Below are 14,477 nucleotides of genomic sequence, written 5' to 3'. Positions count from 1 at the left end.
TTCAGTGTGAGGACAAAAATGGAGTTGGGAAGATGAGAGGAGAAACAACACAGACATGGTCAGGAGCCCAGGGAAACTGGTAAGTCTAGGTGGGTGGGTGGTGGAGGATGTGAGGGAGCTCAGGGGCAGTGGGACAAAGGATTCGGGCTCCCAGTGGAGGACTTCCCAGGGGAAGTGAGATCCTGAAAGAAAGGCACTATTTGAACAGGTGAAGAATTGGCCATTTCAGACAAGGGGAGCAGCACAAAGACAGGCATGGAGGGAGGAAGGAGCAAGGGGTGTGGGGAAGCTGAGGCAGCCCCTGGCACGGTGGGGGCAGAGTGCACATGTGGGGCAGGCAGAGGGGGGCAGCTAGAAGAGGGGCAGCGGGGCCCCAGTGTGGCTGGCCCTGTCACTTGGGCCACTTTCTTGCGAGCATGCAACTTTTGGTGCTGAATGAAACTTGCGCTCCACTTGAAGGCTTTCCCGCACACCTTGCACTCGTAAGGCCTCTCCCCTGTGTGGAGCCGCTGATGCTGGACCAGGGTTACCTTCTGACTGAATGCTTTCCCACACTCCAGGCAGCCATAGGGCTTCTCCCCAGTGTGGATTCGCTGGTGTACTATAAAGCGTGAGCTACAGCTGAAAGTTTTCCAGCACTCTTTGCATTTATAGAGCTTCTCCCCTGTGTGGAGCCTCTGGTGCTGGAGAAATACCGAGCTTCGGCGGAAGGCTTTCCCACACTCCTTACACTTGTACGGTTTCTCTCCAGTGTGGATTCGCTGGTGCTGAACGAGGACTGAATTTGAACTGAAACTTTTCCCACACACCTGACATTCGTAGGGCTTCTCCCCGGTGTGAATTCGCTCATGGACAATGCAGTCATAGCTACACCTGAAAGCCTTCCCACAGTCCTTACACCTAAAGGGTTTCTCCCCAGTGTGGATTCGCTGATGCCGAATAAGTTTTGAGTTGTAGCTGAAGGCTTTCCCACAGTCCTTACATGCATAGGGCTTCTCTCCACCGTGGAGTTTCTGGTGCTGAAGGAGGTGGGAATTTTGACTGAAGGCCTGTCCACATTCCTGACACGAGTAAGGTTTCTCCCCAGTGTGGGTTTTCTGGTGCCGAAATAGTTTTGAGTTATACCTGAAGGCTTTCCCGCATTCTTTGCACTTGTAGGGCTGGTCATCAGTATGAATCCTCTGATGCTGGAGAAGGTCTGAGTGTTGGCTGAAATACCGGCCACATGCACCACATTTATAAACTGCCTGTCCTCTGGGGAGGCCCTGCTGTGTAAGGAAATGTGTGCTGACACCAGCATTTCCTTCTAGTTGCCTGACTGTCTCCTCTCTTTCAATGCTGGAGGATTTGTAATCCTGGGCCAGTAAGTCTGTGAAAACTCCTTTGTTTTCTCCCCTATGTCACACAGCTGTGGCTTCTCTAAGCTAACCTTACGGTGAGGGGGCTGGGGAGCTTCTCTGAGCAGTCCCTCCACCATCAGCCTGTGGACCACTGAGTCTTCGGAAATGTTCAGTCTTGGGGTTTGCTCCTCATTCTCAGTCTTGTTTTTACCACCTCACATGATAAAAAGAAAACAGAGGAAGCATTTAAGCTATAAATGTAGAGTTTGCTTTTTAAAAAAAAAATGGATTTATGACAGATTTTATACTATTTAAGTCTAGTATAGTCCAGACTAATTTTTTTTAACTGAGTCTTCTCTATTAGAAGAACTAGGTTTTTTACAACTATGTAGTTTTTCAAATTTTATTTACTTATTTATATCACGTAATCTCTACACCCAATGTGGGGCTTGAACTCATGACCCTGAGACCAAGAGTCACATACTCTACAGAGTTTAAAAGATATGGTTTGAGATTCTCAAGGACAGTAGCCCTCAAAGCGTGGTCCTGGGACTACCACCACAAGGAAACTTGTTAGTAATGCAAATTCCCAGGCCCCACTCCAGTCCTGCTGAATTAGAACCTCCGGAGGTGGTATCCAATAAGTCCACGTTCTAACAAGCCCCTCACAAGATTCGGATGCTCACTAGAATTCGAAACCACTGATCTAGAGCTAAAAAGGCAGGTGGAGGCTGTTCTTGTAATTGTTTTAAGCTGCACTGCCCATAAGGCAACCCTAGACACCTGTGGTTATTTACATTTATTTTCTTATTTTTCTTTTATTTTTGGCTGTTTAAAGATTTTATTTATTTATTTGAGAGAGAGAAAGAGAGAGAGCATGCTCAAGAGCACAAGCAGAGGGAGGGGCAGAGGGAAAGGGAGAAGCAGACTCCCTGCTAATAAGTAGGGAGCCCCACATGGGGCTTGATTCTAGGACACTGAGATCATGACCTGAGCCGAAGGCAGACACTGACTAAGATGTGGCTAATTAAATTTAATTAAAATGGGACAAAATTTAAAATTCAGTTCCTTGTTTGTATAGCCACAGTTCAAGCACTGATGAGGACAATGGCTAATATATTGGGCAGCACAGATATAGAACATTTCTATCACTAGACAGTGCTGGCTTGAAAAGACATTGGCACACTAAACAGACCATGCGCAGCTGTGGCAAAGGAAAACACTGTCCACTGCAGGCGGTCGACAGGAAAAGGTTTCTCATCAAGATGGGGAAAGGGCACCTGGATGGTTCAATTAGTTAAGCATCTGCCTTAAACTCAGGTCATGATCCCAGAGTCCTGGGATTGAGTTGTGCACTGGGCTCCCTACTCAGCAGGGAGTCTGCTTCTCCCTCTCCCTCTGCTCATGCTCCCTCGCTCTTGCTCTCTCTCTCTCAAATAAAATCTTAATAAAAAAAATGATGATAGGAAGTGCTGAGTCAACCCAAAGGGACAGATGATGACAGAAGTGGCGCCAAATTAGGAAGGAGCATTTGGTTTACAAGACTCTGAACAACATAAGGAATGGAAAGAGCATGAGAACAGAGCCAACTGAATGAGAAGGCTAAGCACCCAATCTCTGGATGGTTCTCATTCACCTCAATTCTGTACCTTCCGAAACAGGAAAGCATTTGTTCCCAATAAATAAACAGGCTTTCTTTCAAAAGCTAATAATGTTTAAGAGTTCATGGAATTTCTCTTCTCATGTAATTTCATACACACATACATAAAATGTTCTTACAGAAACAAGTTCTGGGGCTCCTGCATGGCTCAGTTGGTGAAGCGTCAACTCTTGGTTTCAGCTCAGGTCATAATCTAGGGGTCATGGGATAAGGCTCCATTCTTAGTGCAGTCTGTTTAATACTCTCTCTCCCAGGACACCTGGGTGGCTCAGTGGTTGAGCATCTGCCTTTGGCTCAGGATGTGATCCTAGAGTTCCAGGATCAAGTCTTACATCGAGCTCCCTTCGAGGAGCCTGCTTCTCCCTCTGCCTATGTCTCTGACTTCTCTCTGTGTCTCTCATGAATAAATAAAATATTAAAAAAAAGACTGTCTCCCTATCCCTCTACACCTCCCCATTTCTCTCTCGCTCTCAAATAAATAAGTCTTTAAAAAAGAAACAAGTTCTTACTATATTGTATTTATATTCCTAAATTGACCCCCAAAAGCCTTTTTTCACTAAGTGTCTCTGAAATCCTTTAGCTTTACAAAGAAAAATAACAGAAAAAGAAATTTCTGGGTGGATCTTTTCCAGTATGGGGCTGAAGCTCTAGTGAGGGGCTTTCTCCTGAATGAGAGTGACCATCTTCACCCTCACAAGAACTGGTAAGACAGAAGCAAAACTCTTTTCATGTTGAATCATTAAAAGACAGGAGGGGGCCAAGCCAAAGAGGAAGGTGATAGGTTCTCCTGCTTACCTGGGTGGACACCTCCCAAGGCCTCTCCCTCAGTGGGTATCCAGGGATCCAGGCCCCATGGTGCTTCCCCGCGCTCCAGCTGGAATATCAGATCTGGTTTGGGGAATGGAAATGCTGCTGAAGAAGAAAGAAAAGGAATAAGAAGCTGAACAGGGTCCCTGCTGACACCTGTCCATCCACCATCTGCTTTGCCAGGTGACTAAGCATCCTGAGACACGAAGTGAGCTCAGTGTGGAGAGAATCTGGGGATCTAAGGAAGGCGCAAATTGTCTTGCTGGAGAAGAAGCGTACTCTAGCTCTGTAAGAGAAGACAGAAAGCTCCTGCTGTAGTTAGAGGTGTGTCCAGGGGTCCTAGGAGCCTCTCACACAGGGGAAATGGGGCCCAGGACTTCAGGGTACTACAAGAGTGGAGGGGCGAAGGTGGGGCCACCAGGAACCTGCTCAGCTGTCTGTGCCGAGCAAAAACCCCTCTCAGGAGAGCCCCACCAGGAAGAAGTGAAGAGGCAAGTCCTTCTGAAAACCAAAGTGAGCCTAGATCTTTCTCCATTAGCTGCACCAGAAATGGGAGATTAGGGAGCTCGCCTCATGGCACATCAGTCCTAGCAGTACAGGAGATCCCAGATCCACCAAGGAGGAAGCCAGCAGCCCCTGGGCAGGGCTAGTTCAGGGACAAGGAAGGACTTACCCAAGGAAGTTATGTTTGCATAATTCTCCAGCATCACCTCCCGGTACAAGGCCCTCTGCATGGGGTCCAGGCTGGTCCACTGACTCTGGGGGAAGTACACGGCCACATCCTCAAAGGTCACTGGCCCCTGGAACAACAGGCTCCTGCTCAAGCCCCATGTGAGTGCTGAGGAGGGACCTGAACTCCAGGGAAGAGCTGACTCTACTGGAGTCCATGGCTTGGAGCCCCATGGGAGGCTTATACTGGAGAGCCACAAAAGTACCCTAGGTGAGGACAGCCCTCAGCACATTTTCCATGTGCATACCTCTGGAGCACACCTGCCTGATGGTCACATCACCCCCATGTCTGGTTCCGTGAGCTGGGTTGATCTTTCTAGAATGTTCTCTAAAATGACCATAGCAGGTATCTGTCTTTTACCCTGACTCCATCTACTGGGTTTCTCTCTGGTCTTTTTCTTCCGTGTCTTTTTATAGACAGAGGAACAATTCCATGGGCACAGAGTTCCCTTCACCCTGGTTGGTTCTCCCTCTTTCTGCCATCTTGCCTTATCAGATTTAATCAGAGGATGTGGTCTGATTAAGGTCTTATCAGAGAGTTGGTTTTCCCTTGAAAGCAATGTGCAGTAACACCTCCTCCCCTAACACCTGACTCCAGGAACAGGATGGCAGTCTCCATCCTTGAGCATGGACTTGCTCCCTGATCATCTAAGCTCTATCCAACCTGCCCTCTGCGCCAAGTGTGTCTCACTGCCTCCCGATGGGGCCATTTCCACGTTCTCAGGAGAGAAGGAAACCATCCCTTGTCCTATGCCAACTACTTTTACATCAATTCATTCAATCATCAGAACACACGTGTGAAGTAAGAATTATTATTCTCTATCATAGATGATGGGAATTAGTGATGTTAAGCACCTTGAAATAGACAAGAAGGAGTCTTCTTTATCTGAGTATTTTAAGGTTGTATGAGGAAGCAAACATTTCAAAATGAACTGACCACTTATATAAATGAAGGGCACTATGCCGTCTCTCCTTGTCTTACACTATACTCTACACCTCAGTCTGTCAACAAACTGCCTAGTGTCTTGCTGGATGGAAGAAACAGAACTACAGAAGAACTTCAGGATTGCAGCCATCATGATAAAGAACTGGTATAGACAAGAATCATCAATGGATGCTAAATCTAGGAGGAGATTTTGGTGAGGAGCAGGATACTTGCATGATCTTAAATGTCTCCCCATAGATTGCAAAAAAAAAAAAAAAAAAAAATGTCTCCCCATAGATTTCTGAATAGTTGCAAAGGAACGATAATAACCAGACACTGAAGAAATCAGGTATCACCTTGACCAGGAAGTTTAAATGTGCCTAGTATGAGGAACTGAATTTCTTACTTTAATTAATTTTAATTCTAAACAGGCACATATAGCTAGTGGCTTCCTTACTGGACAGTGCATAATAAATAGTTCACTGACCCCAAATGTTAACCAAACTTCTCTTTACTTCCTTCAGAGACAACAGCTGGGAACATGGACTTGACCTGCCTTCCTCATATCATGGCCTTCTACCCCTCCACACCTCTGAGACACCCCTCTAATTGGTGCATTCCTTGTTCCTTGTTTCCTACAACATTCAGCTTCTCAACATATTGTTTCATCTCTGATCACTCCACTTCTGTCCTTTGCTAGCACTTAGTCCCTCTCCATGATGTGAAACAGGGCTGTTGATTCCCCTATAGGGGAAGTGGGTTTGGAGGCAGCATAGCACAGAGAAAAATAGCACAGGCTTTAGGGCTGTGCTTCTCAACGGGGAAATGCTCACAAGGAGACATATGGCACTCACTGTCTGGGACTGGATTTTTTTTTTTTTAGATTTATTTATAATAATTATTTGAGAGAGAGAGTGTACACAAGTGGGAGGGAGGGGCAGAGGGAGAGGGCGACTCCTTACTGAGTGCAGGGCCCAATGTGGGGCTCGATCCCAGGACCCCAAGATCATGACCTGTGCTGAAGGCAGATGCTTAACTGATTAAGCCACTCAGGCGCCCCTGGAGACGTTTTTAGTTGTCACAACCATCAGATGGTGGGAGTGCTACTGGCATTTAGTAGGTAGAGGCCAGGGATGCTGCTAATCATCCTACAACACACAGGAGACCCTCCCCCACAAGAAAAAAATTATCTGGCCCAAAATGTCAATAACACTGAGGTTGACAAACTCAGCTCTAGACTCAGAATCCCTAGGTTCACATCCCATCTCTGATAACCACCATCTGTGTGACCTTGGATGAGATATTCAAACTTTTTTGCCTCGGTTTCCCCACTTGGAAAACTGGGATAATAGGAGTGCCTATCTTACAAGGCTCTTATAAGGGTGGAATGAGTTGATACATGTAATGAACTAAAATATTGCCTGGCACATGGTGTTATATAAATCCCTGCACTTACAAGTACAAATGAGATTAGGGGAACATTTCTCATAGAGATTATAGATAACACAGTTGTCTAGGGGGGGCTTGCATGCCTCAGTCAGGTAAGCGGCCAACTCTAGATTTTAGCCTAGGTCATGATCCCAGGGTGTGGGGATCGAGCCTCACGTCAGGCTCTATGCTCAGTGGGGAGTCTGCTTAAGGATTCTCTCTCTCCCCCCTCCCTCTGTTCGCCTCCTACCCCCCTTCACGCTCTCTCTCTCTCTCTCTCTCTCCCTCATTCTCACTCAAATAAATACATCTTAAAAAAAAAAAAAAGCATGACCATTGTCTAAACATATGTGTGTGTATTTTTTTCCCTCCCTTTCTTTTTTAAAAATCAAATTGTAATTTTACTTGGGGCTGCTCCCAGCTCTGGCAACTAAGTGAAGCCAATGAAACACAAGTACAAAAATTGTTGGGGACTCTCCGGGAAGGTTCCTGAAAGCGTGCAAAGAGATGAGAGGTTAGGCTTTTTTGTCATCTCCATCTGGAATGCACACATGATAGATGGAGATAAAGCAGCCACCTTGGACGGTGAAATGGCCCTGAACATGAGAGTCAGTGGTAAGATGGTGAAGCAGAAAAAGTGAAAGAGCCTGGTGTGTGATAACACTGGCACTGCTACAACATCCCTGGACTGCCTCTCCCCGACTTCTCTTGCATGGGAAAGAAGCCTCTATCTCCTTTAAGCCACTGTCACTTCAGGTCTCCTTATTGGAACCCAATCCTGAGTGACTACCATACCTGACATAAAGCACTAGGAGAGAAGAGATTGCCCCTACAGATGTTTAAACATTTCCTGACTTGGAACTAATTTTGGCTTAAGTGCTGGAACAGGGGTGGATGGTCCAGTGTCTACATACACATCATCCTTGAGTCCTGAACAGGGTTCCTAATTACATGACACATCCATTACATGAGACACCAGGCTTCTTATTACATGATCTAGAATGCTAGAGAAAAATTCAATGCAAGCATCCTCTAGTGCCAGGAAATTTTTGGAAGGACCACTGCTTCCAGTGCTGTATGAATTTGTGCCAACAAAGGGTTCAGGCTTTCACAGAGGTTAAGCTATAATCTTTGCAATGGGCTGGTGGCACTGGCATCAGCTCCAAACTCCGCGTTCCTCCGAGAATCTACCTCCCTCATCAATCCAACCCTCCAAAGGCTCCCCAGTGCTGGCTTCATTGTACACTGACTTTGTGATCTACAAGGCAAGCTCCTCCTGTGGGAATGCCTTTTTAAACGCAGCATGTGGCCTTCCTCTGTATGGTGTGATGCAGACTAGCACTCCCCAAATTTTAACTTGCCCATTCATTCCCCAGAGATCATACAAACATAGATTCTGATTCTGGAGATCTGTGTCGGGGCCTAAGATTCTGCCTTTTTAGCAAGCCCCTGGGTGATGCCGAAGCTGCTCATCTGTGAGCCATACTTTTATGGTCTCTAGTCTGCACGGATATAGATCCTCACTTTCTTGGAGAGTTTCTTAGCTGGAGCTTCCCTCATTTCCAAGCAACCCGATCCTCCCATTTACCTACTCGCCCTCATCACTTCCCCTAACATACTCCTCTGCCATACTCAACTGATGGATGCAAAGCTAGGCACATGACTGGCCAGGTCAGGCTACTACTCCTGTAGTGATGGATCAGATCTGTTCTGAATGTGGAAAGCTGGAAGAAAGCTCAGCTCACCTGGGGCCACACTGTCTGGAGCATGGCTGATGACCCCTGGCTTCATGCACTGCCCTCTCTGTTTGGAAAAGCAAGAACCTGCGGGGCTAAGAGAGAGAATGACAATGAGGCTGACCTTGCCTTGTTCCCCACCTCTTCCCCCTCCGTCTCCCTGCCTCTCTCATTGGAAACAATATTCTGGGGACACTGTGGATGCTCTCGGTGCACCTTCTCCAGTGGTTCATGGGGTGCTGCATCTGCTTCCTGCATCTATCAATTCTACAAATCTGGGGCAGCCCCGGTGGCTCAGCGGTTCAGCGCCGCCTGCGGCCCAGGGCGTGATCCAGGAGACCCGAGATCGAGTCCCGCGTCGGGCTCCCTGCAGGGAGCCTGCTCCTCCCTCTGCCTGGGTCTCTGTCTGTCTCTGTCTCTCGTGAATAAATAAATAGAACCTTTAAAAAATAAATAAATTCTACAAATCTGCCTGGTGAGGCTTAAAATTCCTCGAAAGAACGCCTGCGGAGCAAGAGTCAAGAAAATCCCTGGGCCACTACGAATGAATTACTAAGTAGTAGTCTGTCCCGAACGGTTCTAGCAAACGTGGCAAAAACCCAAAGCGAGAATTTAGAGCAAAGCCGGATAACGGAGCCCCGGGACAGGCGGTGGGTGACCTGGCCCCGGGGAGGGGAAGCGCTCGGCGCCCCAGCCGCGGGGCTCGGTGCTGCCCGCAGACGCGACCGGCACCGGAACGCCCCGCCCGCCCGCCCGCGCCGCCGGCCCCACCCCGAGTACCGCGAGCCGGGGTCAGGCCAGCGCCGCGGGGCAGGAGGCCGAGGGCGCGTCCGCAGCTCCGCCGCCCGAGCTCCGGGACCCCGCGGGCCGGGCCGCCGCACGGAGGCGGGGGCGGGGGCGGGCGCGGGCGCGGGCGCAGCCGAGGCGGAAGCGCGGCCCGGGCGCTCCCCGCCCGCGCCGCTCTAGGAAGCCGGGAGGCCGCCGTCTCCATGGTGCCGAGCCAGGCGCGCCACCTGCCTCCCGCCCTGCGCGGGGCGCCTGCTGCGGGACCCCGAGCCCGCCACGCGCTGTGCGGCTCTAGGGTCGCCGGCAGCAACGTAGCCGCCTCGCCAACCCCCGGCCCCAGGCTCTGTCCGGCACCTGAGATCGCCAGGTGCCAGGTCTGGCTGTCCGCTTCGGCCCCCGGCTCCCCCAGCTGGTCACTGTCGGCTCCGTGCGGGTGACTAAACTCGGTGCTTCCGTTTCTTAATTGGGAGCGGCAGTAGTTTCGAGCTCAAGCTCAGCACAGTCATGGAGTCAGCTCTGGATCTGCAGCATAAAGAAGTGCTGACACGTCGCTCTTCCTGCGCGGCGGCCAGCTTCCTGGAACACGCTCCCGCATCTCTCCCCAGGCCCGGTAGAGTAGTAGGGTAGCGGAGCTTCCTCCTGGCCGCACCTCGTGCAGACGCCTTTGAGCTAAAGTCCTGGGTATCAACTTGCCTGCTGCCTCTTTCTACTTGGCTAATCCACGAGAACCTAAAACGGTTCCAGGCCGATCTCATCCTCCTCTCCTCGCCCTCCTGTTCCACTTTCCAGGGTTGCCTTGCCCCTGTCCCCCCACAAACTGTAACCCAACGAGGTGAGTTGTTTCTTGGTGCGTTACAGGTAGAGACTACACCAGGTGGAGTTGTCAGACAAAGGAAACTTTTTTTGCACTGAAGGAATCACCAGGAATCACTCCCAAGGCTGGGACTCGCACAGCAGAGGTGAGCGGGTTCTTTTTATTTTAGGTTAGAATGAATATTCAGAAAGGAGAGTTTTGTCATCACATGTAAAGGTGGGCATAAGGTTGCACAGGTGTGCTTAGGAAACATGCCTATGCATGCATTCTGTGTTATGTTAATAAAGCTTGTGCTTCTCTGGAGTGAGATTTTAATGAGGCAAAACACTCCATGATCTAGATAGATCACAGTGTGAGCCAGTGGTCAGAGCTGGAACTGGTTTAGGCCAGCTGGAGCTCTTCCTGTTGTTTGCCTCTAAAAGATAAAGTTAACATTCCTGTGAAGAAAGGGGCTCAGTGGAGGTCTTGCTGGTAACATTTTACCTCATTAACCCTGTGGAGCATGGTTTCAGCGCCCCTCTCCATCCACCAACCAAATCATTCATGTGGGAGTCATAACTGATCCCTTGTTCTGTATCTCTTCTTACCTGGATTGTTGTAGCCGCCTCCTAACTGTTCTGTTAGGAACGGCTTCTACCTGAATTGCTGTTCTTGCCCCCAGTCTGGCCCCATTGCTCCCTTCTTTCCTCAGGACAACCAGGATGATCTAAAATATGAATCTGGTCATGACACGGTTCTGCTTTTTTGTTGGTGGTGGTTTGCTTTTTAAAACCCTTCAAAAGTATCTGATTTTTCAGATACTGTCCCAAAACCTTCAGATTCTAGAATGGCTGTCACTTGCAACAATACATTCTGTAGAAAACCCAAAAGATACCCTCCAAAAAATTGCTAGAACTAATAAATTAATTAAACAAAATTACAGGATATAAAATCAACGTACAAAAATCTGTTGCATTTCTATACACCAATCACGAAGCAGCAGAAAAAGAAATCAAGGAATCAATCCCATTTACAATGGCACCAAAAATAATAAGATACCTAGGAATAAACTTAATGAAAGAAATAAAAGATCTGTACTCTGAAAACTATGGAACACTTATGAAAGAAAGTAAAGAGGACAACAAAGAAATGGAAAAACATTCCATGCTCATGGATTGGAAGAATATTGTTAAAATTTCTATACTACTCAAAGCAATCTAAACATTTAATGCAATCCTTATCAAAATACTACCAGCGTTTTTCACAGAGCTAGAACAATCCTTTTTTTTTTTTTTAAGATTTTATTTATTTATTCATGAGAGACACAGAGAGGTAGCCTCTACACAGGGAACCCAATGTGGGACTCGATCCCGGAACCCCAGGATCACACCCTGGGCTGAAGGCAGGTGCTAAATCACTGAGCCACCTAGGGATCCCCTAGAACAAACAATCCTAAAGTGTATATGGAACCACAAAAGACCCTGGATAGCCAAAGCAATCCTGAAAAAGCAAAGCAAAGCAGGAGACATCATGATTCCAGACTTCAAAGTAATTACAAAGCTGTAGTGACCAAGACAGTATGGTACTGACACAAAAACAGATCAATGGAACAAACAGAATAGAAAACCCAGAAGTGGACCCCCCAACTCTATGGTCAGCTAATCTTCGACAAAGCAGGAAAGAATATCCAATGGAAAAAAAAAAAGACAGTCTCTTCAACAAACGATCTTGGGAAAACTGGGCAGCAACATGCAGAAGAATGAAACTGGACCACTTTCTTATACCATACCCAAAAATAAATTCAAAATAGATGAAAGACCTACATGTGAGACAGGGAACCATCAAAATCCTAAAGGAGAACAGAGGCAGCAACCTCTTTGACATCGTCCATAGCAACTTTTTACTAGACACTTCACCAGAGGCAAGGGAAACCAAAGCAATAGAACTATTGGGACTTAATTAAGACAAAAAGCTTCTGCACAGTGAAGGAAACAAACTAAAGGCAACCTACGAAAAGGGAGAAGATATTTGCAAATGACATATCTAATAAAGGGCTAGAATCCAAAATCTAAAGAACTTCTCAAACTCAACACCAAAAAACAAATAATCCAGTTAAGAAATGGGCAGGAGACATGAATAGACACTTTTCCAAAGAAGACATCCAGATGGCTAACAGACACATGAAAAGATGATCAACATCACTCATCATCAGGGAAATAAAAATCAAAATGACAATGAAGGACGCCTGGGTGGCTCAGTGATTGAGCATCTGCCTTTGGCTCAGTGTGTGATCTGGAGTCCTGGAATCAAGTCCCACATCAGGCTTCCTGCAAGGAGCCCGCTTCTCCCTCTCTCTGCCTCTCTCTGTGTGTATCTCATGAATAAATAAATAAAAATCTTAAAACTACAATGAGATGCCACCTCACTCCTGTCAGAATGACTAAAATTAACAACTCAGGAAACAACAGATGTTGGCAAGGATGTGGAGAAAGGGGAACTCTCTTGTACTGTTGGTGGGAATGCAAGCTGGTGCAGCCACTCTGGAAAACAGTATGGAGGTTTCTCAAAAAGTTAAAAATAGAACTACCCTCTAACCCAGCAATTGTGCTACTATTTACCCAAAGAATACAAAAATATATATTTGAAGGAGCACATGCACCCTATGTTTATAGCAGCATTATCCACAATAGCCAAACTATGGAAAGAGCCCAAATGTCTGTTGACTGATGAATGGATAAAGAAGACATGGCATATGTGTACAATGGAATATTACACAGCCATCAAAAAGAATGAACTCTTGGCATTTGCAATGATGTGCATGGAGCTAGAGTATATTATGCTAAGTGAAATAAGACAGAGAAAGGCAAATACCATAAAATTTCACATGTGTAGAGTTTAAGAAACAAAACAGTTAAACATATGGGGAGGAGAGACAAAAAGAGAGGGAAGCAAGCCATGAGAGACAATGAAGAATAAACTGAGGGTTACAGAGGGAAGTGAGTGGGGAATGAGCTAGGTGGGTGATGGGTATTAGATGAGCACTGGGTGTTTTATATAAGTGATAAATCACTGAATTCTACTCCTGAAACTGATATTGCACTGTATGTTAACTACCTTGAATTTTTAAAAAAATTTGGAAAAAAAGTAGAATAGCTGTCACTTGAACAAGTCTTTAATGATGTCCTAGGTGATGGCCTTCCAGGGTCCCCATGCTTACCCTGGTAACAGTACTTACTACATGCTGACATCAGCTTTTTCAGTGTCATTCTTCCAAGTAGACTGTGAGCTCTTTTAGTAGGCACTCCCAAAATATTTACTAAACGAGTAAACTTGTTTCACCTTTTAGCTTCTTCTGAAAATAGGAATATTGTGAAGAGGAAATGAGACTTGTGTAAAGTGGCTGGAATAAAGACGTCAACAAATCCTTATTTCTGGGATCCCTGGGTGGCGCAGCGGTTTAGCGCCTGCCTTTGGCCCAGGGCGCGATCCTGGAGACCCGGAATCGAATCCTACGTCAGGCTCCCGGTGCATGGAGCCTGCTTCTCCCTCTGCCTATGTCTCTGCCTCTCTCTCTCTCTCTATCATAAATAAATAAAAATTTAAAAATAAAGAAAAAAAACAAAAACAAATTCTTATTCCTGAACCCGCTTTTACTAAAAGCACTTAGTCCACAGTAAGATCAAATAAGGGCACTGGAGGATGTTCTACAAAGTTCTAAAGGAAAGTCATTTTGAATTTAAAACTCTAAAGAGCTAGGCTATTACACAGACATAAGATGTAATGTTGTGATAATAAGAAATATTTATTTGGTCTTCTTCTCCAGTTCCTGGCATAGAATTCCTAAGAGCTTAATTTCTTGAGTGATAGGGATGATAGGAGCATCTTTTGTTATGACATTACCTTTCTCCTCAGGTCCCAACACAGGAAGCTTCTAAACTTTGAATGTCTGAGGATAATAAGAGTGTCCTTTTGTATGAGAATGGAGACAGGTGGCTGGGGCTCCTAGGAAGCTTCAGGATGGGGACTGGTCACCAGAAGAACCAACCATGTGACTAGAACTTTCATCCCCACCCCCTGGAGCAGAGAGGGACTGGAGACTGAGTTAATCAGCAGTGGTCAATGATTTAACCAATTATGCCTACATAATGAACCTCCATTAAAAAACACTAAAGGGTTGGGGGGTTCAGAGAGCTTCCAGGCTGGTGAACACATCAAGGTGCTGGGAGGGTGGCAAGCAGGAAAGGGGATGTGCACTGTTTTGCCCCTCCCCTCA

The 14,477-nt window shown here is 46.7% G+C and overlaps 1 protein-coding gene across 1 annotated transcript; it reads right to left on the bottom strand.

Moving 5' to 3' along the window:
- On the bottom strand, nt 1–9,823 carry ZNF619 (zinc finger protein 619). Its single transcript, XM_041734011.1, is given in 6 exon segments — nt 1–1,384; nt 1,387–1,554; nt 3,796–3,912; nt 4,481–4,607; nt 8,635–8,720; nt 9,766–9,823. Coding segments are annotated over 5 exon segments (1,701 nt in total). The 5' UTR covers nt 8,659–8,720; nt 9,766–9,823; the 3' UTR covers nt 1–119.
- Nucleotides 9,824–14,477: the final 4,654 nt, after the last annotated feature.

Source organism: Vulpes lagopus, chromosome 19 (genome assembly GCF_018345385.1).
Source record: "Vulpes lagopus strain Blue_001 chromosome 19, ASM1834538v1, whole genome shotgun sequence".
Lineage (NCBI taxonomy): Eukaryota > Metazoa > Chordata > Mammalia > Carnivora > Canidae > Vulpes > Vulpes lagopus.
This window is presented reverse-complemented; position numbering and strand designations above follow the sequence as displayed.